This window comes from Myotis nattereri (genome assembly GCF_964212035.1).
Source record: "Myotis nattereri genome assembly, chromosome: 3".
Classification (NCBI taxonomy): domain Eukaryota; kingdom Metazoa; phylum Chordata; class Mammalia; order Chiroptera; family Vespertilionidae; genus Myotis; species Myotis nattereri.
The window spans coordinates 57,230,542-57,249,592 of NC_138077.1; the positions used below are offsets into that span (position 1 = coordinate 57,230,542).

Below are 19,051 nucleotides of genomic sequence, written 5' to 3' on the forward strand. Positions count from 1 at the left end.
AAAATAGTAGACAAAAAAGGGGAATATACTTACAGAGGAACACTCAGCATGGTATTAACACTTCAGTTATTTATCACTTGGGGTAGAAAGCAAAGGGAAAAAAGCTTTCCTGGGTGAAAAAAATTCTCCAGTAGGACATGCATGCCATCGATCTCTAATCTACTGTTAAAATTGCTAAATATAAGAAAAATGTTATTTTTGAAATAGAACCTTCCACACTGAATACCAGTCTCTAAAATAAAGCACTTCAACCATTAAATATAAAAATGTTTGACATTATAAAAGTGAGTATGCCTTATGGATTTTAGAAACCTAAACCAAATACATCTTATAGGAAACAAGGTGAAAACAAGACTATGCCCTCAATGGGACAGTAAGGAGATAAGAACCAGAAAGAGACTGTGTCCACCATGAGTGGCATTCTACCAGGAACTTATTTTCTCACTTATTCTTCCCTTATTAGGTCAACTTTCAATTACCTTCCAATGATGAAGAGCTAAATAATGAAGAAGTTATCCCATGACTAGAGACCCACTTTAGGCACCAATTTTAACCTCATTAAATAAAAAAAAGCATTAATATGCAAAATGCCAGTTGATAGCAACTTATAATAGTAAGCTAAAGGAGGAAAAGATAATTTTAAGTGGCCAAAGGTGCTTACACTATCAGAGCCTTGGATAAAACACAGAGCAAGGAAAATTTGCCTTTGACATCCTTCATTTCCTTTTCTGCAGAATTCATCTATTCCCGATTCACTCTTTCCCTCTAACCCTAACACCTTCACACCCCAGAAAATGTAGATCCTCACTTTTTTAGATAATTTATCACAGGTAATCCCTAATTTACTTATTGGTTAGTATTCCAGAAGTTTATAGCACCTAGAAATCATTTTCCTACAGAAACTACATTGTAAGTTCCTGGACCAGTTCGTAAGAGCCTATTTGACATACATAGTGCTGAAAACGGAAGATTTCTCCATAATAAACAGTGTGGCTTTGTTGGTTGGAGCATCGCCTCTTACACCAAAAGGTTGTGGGTTCAATTCCGGTCAGGGCATATACCTAGGTTGCAGGTGTGGTCCCAGGTTGGGGTATGCACAAGAGGCAACTAATTGATGTATCTCTCTCATATCAATGTTTCTCTTTCTCTCTCTCTCTCTCTCTCTCTCTCTCTCTCTCTCTCTCTCTCTCAAAAATCAATAAACATATCCTCGGGTAAGGGTTTAAAAAATGCTAGTAATGAAACGAAACAGGAAAGCAGGAACCACAAGTTATTTTCTTCCTCCTGCCATGCCCCTTTCCCACCAAACACCTAGTCTCCAATGAGACCATGCTGTCTCATCAATCTTAGACTTTATACATACTCTGTTCCTCATTATTTCTCAAACAAAAAAAAAAAAAAGAAAAAGAAAAAAGAGGGCTAGTTTTCACTGAATTCTTTTTCCTGGTTAATTTTTATCTCCATAAAAAGTGAAAATAATTAGGAGAATTAGGAATGCTCCCTGTCAAGAGAGCTGAAAGGTAAAGGAAGACAGCTCTTCTACCACAGAACAATGTGAATGCTGAAGACAAAAGACTGTGGTTCAGATATACTATTTATTAGTTTTGTGAGTTTGAGCAAGTTTCTTTATATTCCTACTGCTCAGTTTCAGTTTCCTCTTCTACATATAAAACAGGTGTAGAATACTATAATGGCTATCTGCCCAGCATCCTTCTCTTCTTCCCTTTGGGAAATTATCTCAATCCTACTACCTATTCCCTATGACTTTGGCAAAGCTGTCCATCAAAGGGGTGGGCATGTGATCCAGGATCCAACTAAGAGTACCTCAACCCTCTAACCCCAATGTTACTCCAGAAATGGACCACAACACAGCAAGACCAATAAAGTCCTTTTCTTGAAACAGAAGGAGAGGGGTTGCTCAGCTGGAAGGAAGTAAGCCTGGAGCTGCCTGTACAGTATTCTCTACTACATGGAGAATACCCATATGCAAAAGGAAAGAGACTGGAAAAATGAGAGAAAGATTCCTGATAACCTCTGAGCCCCTGGATCCAGCCAACCCAGAAGCCCTTCACAATACCCTTGTTTTTGCTTAAGCCAGAATAAGTTGTGTTTCTGCCCTCAGCAATGGGAAAGAGCTCTATTTATTAGCCATTCAAAGAGCTGTTGTGATATTTAATAACAACCTAAGTAGAGGGCCTGATAATTGGAGGTACTGTGATAATGTTGAAATTGTTACTCCTGTAATCAGAACATAACACCAAAGAATGAAAGAAAAGGAACTAAAACCAAAAGGCAGGTAAGCCTAAAATATACAATAGCCTTCCCAGCTGCAGGCAGCAGTCTGGGGACAGATATGGAGAAAGTGAATCCTCAGGAAAGGAGAGAATCTATGAAGCTCACAGCCATGATCAGACTTCAAATGAATTCACAGTGAAAAAACTAAGAAATTTTATTTCTTGCACTAATATTCACAAGTGTGATTGGCCTCCCAAAGACATCTGTCTTTTCATAATATCAGTGTCTCAAGATTTTAAGATCTCATAAGATTCAACTTAGTTTTCATGTGGTTCATAATTATTGCTTTAGTCATTGTTGTTTCCTAAGTAATGACAAATGTTTACATTTTAAATATTTATGACAATTTAAGGAAAGTATCCTTTAACTTATGAAACAGATGAATACCTTAAAATTTTACGCAGAGAGAATTGTAATATCACTACATAATGTGAAATCCCAAAACTAGATTATGCACACACATCCTGCCCCAAATCAATGAGCCGAGTTGAAAAATTTTGGAGAGAAATGAAGACTTAATTTCATGGCACTCTGAACACAGCCAATACCCCCAAAACAACCATCCCTCACTGAGCAGCTATTAGGATGTGTGCAAGCATAGTGCCAGCACAAGCCATGCTCCACAGAATATGCTCCGCTAGCTGAACTGAAGTATTCAGTCACTACACTCTGATAAAGTCATCATTTTTCCAGGGACAGAAAATTAAAGGAAGTTTCTCAATTTTAAATATTACTCTCCTAATTTTTTTCTCAAAAATATGATCTTCCTCTGGCTATTCAACCAGAATCTAATGTGAGGTACCATCTGAATTAGCACATAATTATCTAGTTAGTTACTTTGTTTGTTTGCTGTGGTATTCTACAAACAGTACCTCAATTTCTAAACAAAGTTGGAAACCACAATGCTAAGAGAAATAAAAAGTAATGTTACAAGAAAAATCATAAAAAGCTCCTTGTTATGACTGTCCCTTTTTATGTACATCAGATCTCAGAAATTTGAAAAACAATGTTTTGATCCAAAGGACACTGTGAATCTTGTAAATGACCCATTATCACCTTTTGCTTTGGCTAAAAGAAAGCTCAAAGCAATATCTGTGGCCCTCTCTAACAAATGAAGGGACTATAAATAAAAAAGAAATTATTTATACCTCCAAAGGAAGTGTTTGCATCTCTAAACGAAAATGTTACTTCAGCCCTAACTGGTTTGGCTCAGTGGATAGAACATCGGCCTGCGGACTGAAGGGTCCCAGGTTCGATTCCGGTCAAGGGCATGTACCTTGGTTGCAGGCACATCCCCAGTCAGGGGCGTGCAGGAGGCAGCTGATCGATGTTTCTAACTCTCTATCCCTCTCCCTTCCTCTCTGTAAAAAATCGATAAAATGTATTTAAAAGAAAAAAAAAAAAAGAAAATGTTACTTCAGTGTACTGTTCTACTATCTTTATTTTATTTCTTTACAAGATTTTCTTACCTGTACCCTTGAGTAATAATAATAATTGTTATATTATTATTATTATTTTTAGTAAACTGAATTCACAACAGTTAAACAGAATTAGAGGGGTGTTTAAAATGTTACTACATTCTACTCTATTTTTAAGAGAATAAGGTAGAGGAACAGAAAACATTTTCAAAAAAAGTGTGTGTGTGTTTAATCCAGGATATACTATATACATGCCAATCTTCTACAATGTTGGTATCTGTCTACAGCATTATACAATAACAAAAATGCAGAATAACTCCAGGAACCCAAAGAGCCTCTGACTATTAAATATTAAAATGTTTAAAATTTTTTCCTCCAAGTAACAGGATTAGCCTAAGACATCATTTTAGATATATTCACTATTGCCACTACTATTTTATAATTAAACCTTCTGAAAACCCAATTCCTATATAATAAAACCCTAATATGCAAATCGACCGAAGGGTGGAACGACAGGTCACTATGACATGCACTGACCACCAGCGGGCAGATGCTCAACGCAGGAGCTGCCCCCTGGTGGTCAGTGTGCTCCCACAGGGGGAGCGCCGCTCAGCCAGAAGCCGGGCTCACGGCTGGGCTGGCGAGCACATCAGCGGTGGCGGGAACCTCTCCCGCCTTTGCTGCAGCTGGGCGGTGAGGAGTGAGGGGTCCCGGACTGCAAGAGCCCTGGACTGAAAGAGGGATGTCTATCTGCCAGCTTAGGCCCTATCCCCAGGGGGATTGGGCCTAAACTGGCAGGCTGACATCCCCTGAGGGGTCCCGGACTGCGAGAGGGTACAGGCCAGGCTGAGGGACTCCCCTGAGTGCACGAATTTCATGTACCGGGCCTCTAGTAAAAAATAGCAGCTTACCATTACTCAGGTGATCCAAACAATTATTGACATTCTCTAAGGTTCTGTCCTGGGCCTCTCAGAAACTCAGGGTGCTTCCACTCTCAGTTTCAATTTCTATGTGAATGATTCCAAAATTTCTATCCCACCTCAAAATGGAGCTTCATTATCTTGCTCTCCTTCCTCACCACCCACCCTCCCCTGGCCCATAAGCAACCCTTTCCAAAGACCTCATTTTATCCAATTCCAAGGTTTCAGTCATCTTTGTTTCTTCCTTCTCCTCATCTCTGGGATTCCATTTTATAAGACTTAGCCGATTCTTTTTTTGATGTGTCTTTATGGCTGGCATTTTCTTTTGCGTTTACATTTGTATTTAACTAGTTCAGGTCCTAATTAGAAGTTAGCCTCTCTTCTCTCAGACTTTCCATTTCACCCTACATTCCACTGTGTCAGCATTGTTTTTGTTTTTTTTATCAAGTCACTTCCCTCCAACTTGTAGTAACAGCTTCCTATAACCTCCTATTACATCAAAGTGAAATCTGTCAATCAAAACTTTCAGGGGAATCCAGGGTCTGGCGTCACACTAATTATCTCACATTTCCCACAACTATCCCTAAATCACCACTCACTTCACTGGGCCAAGCAGATTAATGCTACCACCATGCTAAGTCACATTCTTTATTCTGCCTCTGCTCCCTGTACTGGATTCCCTCCTCTCTGCCTTAGCCAAATCTTACTAATTCTTTAGAACATGGTTCATGTCTTTTCTCAATAATGAAGCCCTCGCCAAAACCGGTTTGGCTCAGTGGATAGAGCGTCGGCTTGCGGACTGAAAGGTCCCAGGTTCGATTCCGGTCAAGGGCATGTACCTGGGTTGCGGGCACATCCCCAGTGGGAGATGTGCAGGAGGCAGCTGATCGATGTTTCTCTCTCATCAATGTTTCTAACTCTCTATCTCTCTCCCTTCCTCTCTGTAAAAAATCAATAAAATATATTTAAAAAAAAAAATAATGAAGCCCTCTCTCTCTCTCTATTATATCCCATACAGACCTTGCCCTTATCTGATTTCTGACAGTATGCACAATCAGTATCAAACTGCTCAGGAGTTAACTGCGCTCTAATTGTTATATGTGTATGTTCTCCAAATGGCCTTATCTGTTCCCATGATTTTAATTACAAACCATAAGCTGACCTCCAAATCTAAATCTCCATACTTATCCTTCTTCACTAAACTTCAGACTTACACATCAGCTACCTACCTGACTGACAGTGCCTCTTGGATGTCTAACAGGCATCTCAGACTTATCATGTCCAAACAAACCTCTTGATTTTTATCACTTGAAACACTTATCTTCCAATCCTGCTCACTTCATCCCCTTTATCTATCCAGATCCTCGGGACAAAAATCTAGAGGACTCTTAATTATTTTTCTCACATCCCACTTTAATCCATAAGGAAGATTTGTTGGTGCTACTCCCAAAATACAGCCACAATCCCACCACTTCTCATTATTATCACTCTAGTTTAAGTTATAAAAATCACTGCTGCCTGAGTCTCCTAAATGATCTGCTTCCTCTCTTTCTCCCTTAGAGCCCATTCTTCACAGAGTAGCCCCGATGATCTACAGTACTCAAAGCTAAAATCAGATTATATAACTCTCCATCTTAATACTCTTCAACGGCTTCCTATTGTATTATTCAATTCAGACTCCTTCACATAACCTAAAGGCCCTACATTATCTATCCAATTCCTACCTTTCTGACCTCACTGTCTGCCGCTCTATTATAATTGCCCATATTGTTCAGCATCTCTGGTTCATCTTGATCTGTACTGATGGCCTCCTGCACTGGCTGTTATCTCTGCCTCGCTCTTCATCCATAGCATCCTTTATATGACTGCTTTCTTTTTCATCTTTTAGGTCTCTGTTCTCAGAAAGACCCCTGACTACCACAAAGTCACTCTCTATCCTATCAGTTTTACTTTCTTTAGATACAATAAATAGTGATGAATACTATCCCCTTTGACTAGAATGTAAACTTAAGTTTTTTGAAAGCAGGTATAAAGTAAGATTTTTTTTAAATTTCCCATTACAGTTTTCCTGGGCATATAAGAACACCAAAAAATACCTAGTGATCAACTTAGAAGATGGCATATCTAGATCTGCAAAACTATAAATTTTTCTAAAGCCAGATAAAAAAGGGGACCTACTATTTAGTATAAGAATCACATGATTAACTCAAACAGGTTTTCCTAAACAAACACTAATTTCTATTTTCACCACTTAAATTTCATTAAAATGACAACCACTAAGCAAGTGATTTTCATGAAGCAAATTAAAGTCTTACTTAATGTTATAATGACCAGTTTTCAGTGTACTTCTATCGGGAAGCTGAGCAAGTTTCCTTGAGAGCATTTTAAAGTACTTTCTGCACTCCTGCACGCCTGTGCCTTGTTCATTGTCAGTAGAAGCAGAAAGCGGCAGTCCATCTCTAACACGAATAACTGATGCAGATAAAATCATAGACATTTCAAGCGACAGAGAAGACCTAAAACAAAACGAAAAATTTGGGTTAGATAAAAAATTAAAGCCAAAGCTGATAAACAGTGTAAAAATGTTCCACTCATTAATAATCAAAGATATAATAATGAAAACGATGAGTATGCTTTCCTTAACAAATTAGTTTAAAAAAATAATACCTGTTTCTTTCTGGCATTTTCATAAGTATTGGACAATATTTAACAGAGTTTAATATTTATGCCGCCCTAACTTTTTTGGCTCAGTGGACAGAGCGTCGGCCTGCGGACTGAAAGGTCCCAGGTTCGATTCCAGTCAAGGGCATGTACCTTGGTTGCGGGCACATCCCCAGTAGGAAGTGCACAGGAGGCAGCTGATTGATGTTTCTCTCTCATTGATGTTTCTGACTCTCTGTCCCTCTCCCTTCCTCTCTGTAAAAAATCAATAAAATGTTTAAAAAAATAATATTTATGCCCTTTGACCACAAAAAATTTAAATATTATATAACCCTATCCTAAGGAAAGTAATTGGAGTGAAATAAAATTTTAAACAGAAAAGCATCCTTTCACAATAACTGAAACAACATGAACATCCAATAACAGGGGGATAGTTAAATAAATTAAGATACACTCATATGGCCGAAACCGGTTTGGCTCAGTGGATAGAGCGTCGGCCTGCGGACTGAGAGGTCCCAGGTTCGATTCCGGTCAAGGGCATGTACCTGGGTTGCGGGCATATCCCCAGTAGGGGATGTGCAGGAGGCAGCTGATCGATGTTTCTCTCTCATCGATGTTTCTAGCTCTCTATCTCTCTCCCTTCCTCTCTGTAAAAAATCAATAAAATATATTAAAAAAAAAAAGATACACTCATATGACAGAATATATTGCAGATACTAAAGGTTATGTTTGTGAAAAATAGTTTAATAATGTGGTAAAATGCTCTCTGTTAGGCAGAAAAAAAGGCATGATGAAAACACCAAATGTTTTCTATAGAGACAAAAAAAAGAAAGAAGGGAAAGATAATGGAGAAACAGATACAGGAAGGAAACATATCAAAATTAGAATAATGCTTATCTCCAGGAAACAGTATGATGGTTATCATTTTATAATTTCCTAAATTTTCATAATATTTCACAATGGGCATATCTTACTTTTATACCCAGAAAAAATATTATTTACAGTAAATCTCAAAGCTAAAGGAATTAATGGTTTTAATACTATCTTCAATCTTTTTACCAGAAAGTAAATCATAATAGCCTCTCTTATTACATTCTGATCATGCCTTATAAAAATAAATAAAAGGTCTACATAGGCCTGGGTTTGAAAGAAATCAAGTAAATAGTCAAACTTTGATTTGAAAAAAATATGCAGTTCTCAAATTTTAGCTTATATAAAAAATCACTGGTAATTTGGTTAGAAATGTTGATTTCTGGGCCATCCTCCAAAATATTCTGATCCATTGCGGAATGGGACTTGAGAATCTTCCCATTTTTAACAAGTTCCCCAGGTAATTACTATGCTATTGTCTAAAGATCATACTTTGAAAAACACTGAATTAAACATGTTGACAGTGTGAAATTAAGTGATAACTATTTTCTGTTAGGCCATCAGAGCACTACCCCACTGAATGCTTCTCTTTCACGAGTAGTCGGGGCAACTGGAAACTGAAAAAATCTGATAACAATTTCATGACATTATATCTCAGAGAGTAATTTAGTCTTTACCCACCCAGTTCAGGTGGGTCAATTTTATCTCATTCCAAAATGAAAAATTGAGTTAGTAATATATCGAAAATGGTATAGAAAACCAACTGGTAATGAGTTTGGAAATCAGGAATCCCTAATTTTTATTGCTGTGTGAAGTCAAAATCTGACTGCCCATTGATGATGGTAACTGATTGACAATAAACATTAACCCAAATAATAATGCTAATGCATTATACTTACTCCCCCCTTTTCCTGTTTTCATGAGGAAATGACAGGAATAGCTAGGTATTAATATGTCATTACCCTTTATATTTTTCTCCTCTATAATTTACTTAAAAGGGAAAAAACCCAGCAGGAATTAAATTAGCCTTTACCATAATGGATTCTTTAAAGTTCCAACATGACATAAATGATTTGGATAAAAGAATTTTTTTAAATTTTTTTTATTGATTTCAGAGAAGAAGGGAAAGGGAGAGAGAGAGATAGAAACATCAATGGAGAGAATCATTGATCGGCTGCCTCCTGCACGCTCCCTACTGGAGGTCGAGCCTGCAACCCAGGCATGTGCCCTGACCAGGAATCAACTGTGACTTCCTGGTTCATAGGTGAGTACTCAACCACTGAGCCACACCGACCAGGTGGATAAAATCATTTTTGTCCCTATTCAACTAATTTCTTTTCTAAAAGCAGTAGCAAGAGAAAACTGCGATTTCTCAAGGGATAAAAGCTATATTATAATCCCTTTTAAAAAGTATTACCATGTTTTATTTACTTAAACCACAGTTGCAACATTTAGCTTAAGAAAGCAGGAACATGTCATTTCATACTCTTAAACATTTATTATTTAAATGTAACACTTTTATCTTTACAGAAATATACTGCAACACAAGGACTACTCCGACAACACGAGGAAAGGGTTGTAATGATAGTTTCCAAACACCCATATACTCAGTACTTAAAAGTAGACTGGCAATGGCCAATATGGCTTGGTTCTTTGGAGCGTCGTCCTGTACACCAAAAGGTGGTGAGTTTGATTCTCGGTCAGAGCACATACCCAGGTTGCAGGTTCGGGGCGTGGTTGGGGCATCTGATGGAGACAACTCTCCGATTGTTTCTCTCCCTACCCCCCCCCCCCGCCCCACCCCCTTCACCTCTCTAAATATCAATTTAAAAATTTTTAAGAAAAGTAAATAAAATAAAAGTAAACTGCATTCTGCCCTAACCAGTAACCGGTTTGGCTCAGTGGATAGAGCATCGGCCTGTGGACTGAAGGGTCCCAGGTTCAATTCCGGTTAAGGGCATGTACCTTGGTTGCGGGCACATCCCCAGTAGGCAGTGTGCAGGAGGTAGCTGATCGATGTTTCTAACTCTCTATCCCTCTCCCTTCCTCTCTGTAAAAAAAAACAAAAAAAAACAAAACAATAAAATATATATATTTTTAAAAAGTAAACTGTATTCTTTCATGCCTGACCTTTTTAGGTTCCCAACAGAAATATTAGAAATTATCTTTATTACAGGGTGACAACTTTCATGTAATCTTTAAAGTTATTCCTTTCTTCATGACTTAAAAGACAAAAAGATAAGATTCATACTTCCTAAAACATATACTGAGAAAAGAATAACAACCTGTAAGGTCCATTCATTCAACAAACATTTATTGAGTACTGTTAAAAAGAAAAGCCACAGGCCCAGAAGTGCTCACTTGTGCTAAAAGCCCATGATACCAAAAGCTAGATTAAATACTCACCCTGATTTTAGTTTCAGAATCTCCCAGGAGTGTAATTTTAAACCAATCAGTCTGGAATTTCCTGATCCACATAAGTGAGGTTGTTCTGCCAGGTAAGAGCCCCCCTGCCTGTCCTCGACTAACATAATACACTCTTAACCTTTTTTTTAATATATTTTATTGATTTTTTACAGAGAGGAAGGGAGAGGGATAGAGAGTTAGAAACATCGATGAAAGAGAAACACTGATCAGCTGCCTCCTGCACACTCCCTACCGGGTATGTGCCTGCAACCAAGGTACATGCCTTTGATCGGAATCGAACCTGGGACCCTTGAGTCCGCAGGCCAACGCTCTATCCACTGAGCCAAACCGGTTAGGGCCACTTTTAACTTCTTAGTCCCAACCCTCCTTCTGCCTCTAAAAACATTTCATTTTGTACAACCCTTCAGAGCACTCTACTAGTTGCTAGACAGTATGCAGCTGTATTCATGACTAACTTAATAAAGCCAATTACATCTTCAAGTTTTATTTTTTAACAGTCCATACTGTATGCCAGGGACTATGCCAGACATTAGGAATATATAGTTCCTACCATCAAGAAGCAACAATCCAACCTGGCCGGTGTGGTTGGATTGAACCAGAACGTCACAGTTCAATTCCTAGTCAGGCAGTATGCCCAGGTTGCAGGCTCGATCACCAGTGTAGGGTGTGCAGGAGGCAGCCAATTGATGATTCTCTCTCATCACTGATGTTTCTGTATCTCTTTCTCCCTTTCTCTCTGAAATCAACAAAAATATATTTTTTTAAAAAGAGGCATCAATCCAGAATTAAAGAAATTCGGATTAAAAGAGCAAACACAATGCAAGATGCATTGACTACCACTTTACTAACTGTAAAACTAGCTAGACAATTTGCGCTTCAGATATTCCTTATACACACCTTTAGGCTAATACAATACAGCAGTGATATTCCCTGTCAAAATTCTTAAGAGGTTGTCAGGGAATTATCAGTAGATAAGATTTTTCTGAGAAGGAAACGTTTCTTCTTCAGTCATTTGACCTACCATCCAAACCAGTTAACTAGGAAAAGAAACTGGGATGATTGTCCAATGAGCAATGCCAGGCTTGACTAACTTGCAGACAGACTTCCATAATCTTAGAATAAGCAATCTCTCCTCTATCAACTCAATAAATATTAACATTCCCTGCCCCCCCTTTTTCTTTTTACCATGGATTCTTTTTTTTTTAAAAAATATATTTTATTGATCTTTCACAGAGAGGAAGGGAGAGAGAGATAGAGAGTCAGAAACATCGATGAGAGAGAAACATCGATCAGCTGCCTCCTGCACATCCTGTGCCCGCAACCCAGGTACATGCCCTTGACCGGAATCGAACCCGGGACCTCTCAGTCCACAGGCCGACGCTCTATCCACTGAGCCAAACCGGTTTCGGCATTACCATGGATTCTTAATGCAGTTCCTTGGGGGGGAAAAAAACACTCTCATATAATCTGGACTGTGCTAGCAGAAAGAGGCATCTATCTGTCCACATCAAGGCCAACCTAGGATTAGAGTACAGTGTAGAGTGTAGGCAAGGTGGTGGTTGGGAAAGCCAAGGAAGGCCCAGTGGGAACTGGGGAAAGCAAGAGGTTAAAACACTTGCATAGGAAAATTTAGGAGCAATGGTAGTTCTACAAGGGCCATAGATACATTTTTAGGCCCCTGATCCATTTTTCCTCACCTTTTACACTGGAAAAATACTGCATATGCCTTAGACAGCAGAAGAAAAGTCACAGAGAATCTGAGTACTGAACTCTATATTCTCTTCCCAATAGCAATTGTAGAGGAAAAAGCCCAAGGTAGGTCTAGGTAAATATTTATGTAAAGGCTGAGGGGAAAAAAGTCCCACAATGCCAAACTACTCTAACAGTGGTTAGCAACCTTTTAGACCCAAGATAACAAGATGCTGACCTCTTTTCCTCAGAACCTTCTGGGGTAATGACCGTGGGCCCAAGGTACCAGGAAGGCAACCTCTCAAAAGTAATAAATAAAACCCAATGTATAAGTATACTTTATATCTATTTTCTAGCAAGATGCTTTCATAAATGCCTCTTTTACGATAAAAACATTTATATTGGGTTAATCATATGTTTTAAAAATATATTTTATTGATATTTTATAGAGAGGAAGGGAGAGGGATAAAGAGTTAGAAGCACTGATGAGAGAGAATCATCGATCAGCTGCCTCCTGCACACCTACTGGGGATGTGCCCGCAACCAAGGTACATGCCCTTGACCAGAATCAAACCTGGGACCTTTTAGTCCACAAGCCGAAGTTCTATCCACTGAGCCAAACCAGTTAGGGCTAATTGCTCATATTTTATTTTAGTTCATTATTTCCCAAACTTCAGTCATCCAAGTACCATTTTCAGAATTCTTACCATATCTGTATCCCACCTGTACTATTTATCTACCTAATATGTCTTTCAATTGATTTATTTTTTGCCCTACCCTTAGCAATAGTATCTGTGAAATCAGTGTTAATGTGCCAGGATTTTCTCCCAACTTAATAAATTAAAATAAAGAACTTTTGGGGTTTCAAATACGAGTGTGTGAAAATTTTGAAGAACTATTATTTTTTTAATGTTCATCTGCCTACTACTCAAATTATCTTGCATATCTGATGGTACCAGAATTTGGTAAACACTACCATGGTACATATTATTTTCATTAAAAGTGCTAACAGATCTGTGAGAATTGGGAGAGGGGTTTATTTGGGAAGAAAGCTATACTAACTGTGATGCACAGGGTGGGAGCAAGATTAAGTGAAAAGGAAAGTTCTTTATACAGCCATACATTAACAGAAAGACACTTGGGAAACAGTTTAGAGAAGAAAAATGTTAAGGTTACCAAGGATAAGCAGAATTTATTTTGCAACTTGTCCCACCCCCAACCTCTCCAGCAGCCTTTGATACTCCTATTACAGGAGCTTGCACTGAACAGTATGTTTAAGACCTCAAGCTCCAGAGTAGATTATCACATCTAGGAACAGGGCCCCAAATACATGCACAAACGTGTCAATCCCCAACATTTGTGTATAGCACCTCATAGTTTACAGTGAGTAGGGATAGCCTTCATTTGAAAGATGAGGAAATGAAGGCTCCCTTTCTCAATGTCACTCTGCTACTATATGGCAGAACTGGTGCTTAAACCTAAGTTTCTTCTATCTCTACATCACTGCGCTACACCAGTCACCTAAAACCAACCAGGGGCAAGAACCCAGTGATACAGAAACTAGCTACTCATTTTGAAATAATAATAAAAGACCAGCTTACGTTTTCTTTAAGAGGCTGTATAGTAATTAACAGGATGAACTCTGGAACTAGATTTGCCTGGATTCCAAAACTGGCTCAACCATGTACTAACTGTGCCTTTCTATACCCAATTTCCTCACCTATAAAGTGTGGTTACTAACAGTATATATCTCATAGAATTATGTTAAAGAAACTAATAGTATCTACCTTACAGCAACATGTAAAGAACCTGAAGCACTGCTTTGCAGACTTAAAGTGCAATATTAAGTGTTGGCTATTATTATTATTATTATTTTTATTATTATTAACTGACTACCCTCGAGTTACCAGGTACTTTATACACATCACCTCATGGAAGTCTTCCAATAACCTGTGAGGTAGGTATTATCAGATCCATTTTACCTTTGAGGAAATTCAAGCTCAGAAAGGTTAATGTATTCAGTCCCCAAACTAGCAAGTGATCGATTTAAACTCAGGCCCAACTCTAACCACCCTCTGAGGCATTGCCTCTCAACATATCCAAGCTTCTTATTCAACTTCATGGAGAGGAAGGTCACAGGCACCACCACGCCTGCTTTGATAAGAGAGCTGGGCGTCTTTCATACACCAATATAAAATATACCTAGATTTTTAAAAATCATACACCAAAAGGAGCACTAAACTGAGATCCTGGATTCTCAACACAGGAACTGTCCAGATGTCGCATTAACTTAGGGTATAGTCACAGATGTCAGATTCAATTACTGAACTACAGCCCTCATATACCAGAAATCATAGGTCCTGTTCAAGATACTGCCTAATTCCTTATAACGGTGGTTCTCAACCTTGGCTGCACATTAGAATCACCTGGGGATCTTTTTAAAATCCTGATTTCCCTTGGCTGCACATTAGAATCACCTGGGGATTCTAATGTGCAGCCAAGGTTGAGAACCACTGCCTTATAATGTCAGCACATGAGCAAATGCCAGTAACTTCATTCAGGGAGTTTTAACAGTGGCTGTTCCACCTGTGAGCTGGGATCCCAGCATCTCCAGTCCAGCGGCTGACTCCTCCGCCTGTGCTTTGCCTCGGCTCAACAGGCACAGAAAGGACTGGTTCTCCAGCAGCCAGCCACCCCTGATGGACGACCCAGGGAACTCCGGCGCACCAGAAAAACCCAACACTGCTCTCACTGGCAGAGAGAGTCAAGCCGGCTGCGGCTCAGTCTTTTATTTTGCAGCCCTTTTCCATCTGTCCAGCCAACTGCTCAGGTCTCTATGCACATCGTTCCCAAAATGCCAATAACAAGGCCCGATGAGGTTTCTGAGGGCCAGCGCGGGCAAATCTCTGGGCTCAGTGCTCATTCAATCCCCCGAAAACGCAAATTTAGCCCCCGATTCGAATCCCACCCTGCCTAAAAGGAATGGAAAAAGCCACGTCAAACTCTTGGGGGCATCTAAGCAGCCTGGGTGGATCCCGGGGTTTCCGACACCTGGGAGCCAGGGAATGCCCTCCGCCGCCGACATCCCAGGGCGACTGCCCTCCCCGTCGGACCCCGGCCCCGGCTATACCGTACCCACGGAAGGTCAGCCGGGGGCAACCGCCGCCCACGCGGTAGAAAGACCCCGCAAGTCGAAGGGGACTAAGTCCCCGCAATCCCGCTCCTCCCGTGCTCCGTGGTTCCAACAACACCCGGCTCCGCCCCCACGGCACGGGCTGGGTTCCTGCCCTGGAATTGGTCTGTAGATACGCAGGCTAGGGCCAGGGCCGTGCGGGGAGGCGGGGAAATGGAGGGGAGCGGCCGGCCCGGGGTTTGAGCGACCCCGAGAGGAAAGAAACGAAGACTGGGAGGGGCCAGTGCGTACCTGTCGAGCTGGGACCTGCCGCGCCGAATGACGCGGCCTGCAGTGCATTGTGGGAACAGGGCGTGGCCTTTGCGCGGGGCAGCCGGGCGTCCGACGTGGCTGGTTCCCTGCGGGATCGAGCCCCGCCCCCTTTCCCTCAGCACGCCCGGGCCAATCAGGTCCTCTGGGAAGGACACACTAACCCGCCCCCTCCTGGAGCCGAGGTAGTCCCGCCCCCTCCCGGAGAGATTGGCAGTTTTCCAGGCACCTGCAGGAAGAGATGATGAACTCCGGTACTGACTGTCCATGCTGTCCTTCACAAATAAGACGAACCTCTTCTGCCTCCTGCCTGGTTCGGGAAGCAGTTTGTTTCTCCCGCGGCCCCTTCCAGCCTTTGCACCTGCCATACATGATTAAACAAGCACTTACTACTTGTTTCCCATGTACCAAGATCCGTGTTAGGCATTGAGTTACAGGAGTGAACATAACACTGGATGGAATCTAACAGGAGCAAGAAACATTAAACCATAAATCGTTATATGATTATAAATTATGACCATTACTATGAAGAAAAATTACTGGATGCGATGATGGGTTAATTCCGGATTATCAAAAAAGCTCTTTGAAGAAGTGCCTTTTAAGCTCCAGGCATATGAAATAGTCTTCAAGAATGTTAAAGGCCAAGGGAACATTATATGTGAGGTTTGGAGGGCATGAGAGAACTTAGTGTGTTCTAGGGACTGCAAAGAAGTCAGTGTGGTTGGGGTGTAGGAAGCAAGTTTGGGCTGAGGTGAGGCAAAGGCCAGACTATGCAGGCCCTTATTGGCCACATTATAAATTTTAGACTGTATTTTAGAATGTATCCTAAGGTCATTGGGCAGCTAATAGAGATCTGATTTACATACTTAAAAGCTCACTCAGGCTGTTTGTGGGGAATCGTTTGGAAGAGAGCAAGAGGGATGGCTGGAAGGCCAGTTTGGAGGCAATTATGTTAGTCGAGGCCAGAGAGGATGGTGGCTTGAACTAGGGTAATGGCAGTAGAGACACAAAGAGATGGATAATTTTGAGACATGTCGAAATCAGAGGTGGAATCCAAGGGACCTAATGGATTGATTGGCTTGCTGAGAAGCATAAAGAAAAGAGGAGCATTAAGGATGACTCCTTAAGTAACTAGATGGGTTAAGAAGACATTTACATAGAAGGCAGAGAAAATGGTTGGGATAGGTTAAATTTGAGGTGCTTATAAATGGAGATATCAAACATATTTGGATATTTAAGTCTGGAATTCAGAAATGTAGGGACTAATTATATAAATGTAGTGGTGGTAGATTAACCCAATAATTCAACTCCTAGGTGCATATGCAACAGAAATGTATTCCTATGTTCACCAAAAGGCATATATAAGAATGTTCACAGGATGAATAAGTTTTAGAATATTCACATAGTGGAATAGTACACAGGACAGAGAATGAACAAACTTCAACTGCGCATAAAACATGGATGAATCTCACAATCATAAAATTGAGTGAAAAAAGTCAGTTGCACAAATTGTATACTACATGATTCCACTTATATAATGTTAAAAAAAACAGACAAAAATAATATATGGTAATAGAAGTTAGGATATTGCTTATCCTTAGGTGATATTAATGTTTGGAAAGGGTCACTAGAGGGCTTCTGGAGCTCTATTAATGTTCTCCTTGATCTGGGTGTTGATTACACCAGTGTGTTCAATTAATGAAAATTCATCAAGCTGTACTTAACATTTATGCATTTTAATATGCATTTTATTATTCCATAGAAAGGTTGCATTTCTAAAATGTTATGAGTGATTCAGCCATAAATAAGTAGCTGTACCAGACTTACATTCCTACCACAAATGATAGAAAACTGGACCAAATTTATGAAATAAATTTTTTCAGACATTGGACAATAGGTACAGTAAGACTGTAATCCTGGAAAGAAGGAAAACAAATAAAATGACCCCAAGATTTCCGCAGATTTCTTTCTGGGGGTATTTACCTAAAGACAGGATAGAAGAAAGCCAAGCAGAATACAGTACTTGTGGTAACTGAGGAGGAAAAAAAAATTGAAATTAAAAGAGATTGAGGCAATTAAGTTTGCATGGCAGAGAAATATTCATAAGGTCTCCTTGAATCTTTGGTGTAGGTTTAAGGATAGACTTTATGAAACTGATTAAATAACAACTACTGCGAGAACTATAGGTTGAACAACTCCTAGAGCTTGAATAGAGTCAGGAAACATGTAATATTTTACCAATTGGAATGGAAAAACCTTATTAAACACCTGGGCATTTTGTAAAGAGACCTCAGAAAGGCCACTCTTTAGAGATGTTATCCTAAAAATAAAAGGCCAAAGTGAGAGGCATCAAGCATTTATTTAAGATTTTTTTAAAAAGAAGAATAGGAAAGCACTGCTTCAGGCAGAAACCTAAACAGTGGTCCAATTAGAAGACAAAGGCAAGGGGTATTTATGAGAAAAGGAAGGGGAACAATTACATCAATAGAAATAAGGCGTTTATATGGGTGCCAATAAGCTAACACAGTTAAATTTTTCAGTTTGGTAGTCATAATATCTGCTTTCTTGTTATCCTTACAGACAGTTCTTTGGGACACATACTACTTTAAGTCTAATCCAAAGGTTATTTTGCCCCGTTTTACATTCCAAAGGTTTGAGACATAAGATGTGCACGGTAATTCCTCTGGGATGACAGCTCTGACTCCATTTTAAAGTGGGTTTGTTTATATTATTTTTAACTAAATTTATTGGGGTGAGATGGGTTAATAAGATTATATAGGCTTCAAGTGTACAATTTTCTGGTACATTATCTGTATATTGCAATGTGTGCCCACTATCCAGAGTCAAATCTTCTTCCACAATCATATTTGACCCCCTTTACCCATTACTGCCCCTCAACCCCCTTCCTCTGGTAACTACCATACTGTTGTCTGTGTCTATGAGGTTGTGTTTTTTTTCTTGTTTGTTCATTGGCTGCTTTCAGGTTTATATCCCATTTATGAGTGAAATCATATGATTCTGAACTTTTTCTGTCTGACTTATTTCGCTTAGCATGATAGTCTCAAGATCCATCCATGTGTCACAAATGGCAGTATTTCATCTTTTTTATGGCTGATTAGTATTCTATTGTATATATGTACCATATCTTCTTTATCCAGTCACCTAGCAAAAGACACTGTGGTTGTGTCCATGTCTTGGCCACTGTGAATAATGCTGCAATGAACCTAGAGGTCCATTTTTTTCTTTGCAAATAAATGTTTTCAAATTTTTCAGGTTACAGAGATAAAGCTAATCTAGCCCAAGAGTGAAAGCTATCTAGACTCACTCAA

The 19,051-nt window shown here is 39.7% G+C and overlaps 1 protein-coding gene across 2 annotated transcripts in view; it reads right to left on the reverse strand.

The window, feature by feature from the left end:
- The window catches only part of SEC22A (SEC22 homolog A, vesicle trafficking protein), a gene marked incomplete at its 5' end in the record, with an annotated part of 48,322 nt that extends 32,580 nt beyond the window's left edge, over positions 1 to 15,742 (reverse strand). The window contains 2 exons of one of the 2 annotated variants that reach the window (XM_081085432.1): positions 6,949 to 7,149; positions 15,705 to 15,742. In XM_081085432.1, coding sequence (XP_080941558.1) covers positions 6,949 to 7,130 — 182 coding nt within the window. Of the gene's footprint in view, positions 1 to 6,948; positions 7,150 to 15,704 lie in introns of those variants that run through there. The other variant, XM_081085433.1, reaches the window with a different exon arrangement.
- Between the last annotated feature and the right edge of the window lie 3,309 nt (positions 15,743 to 19,051).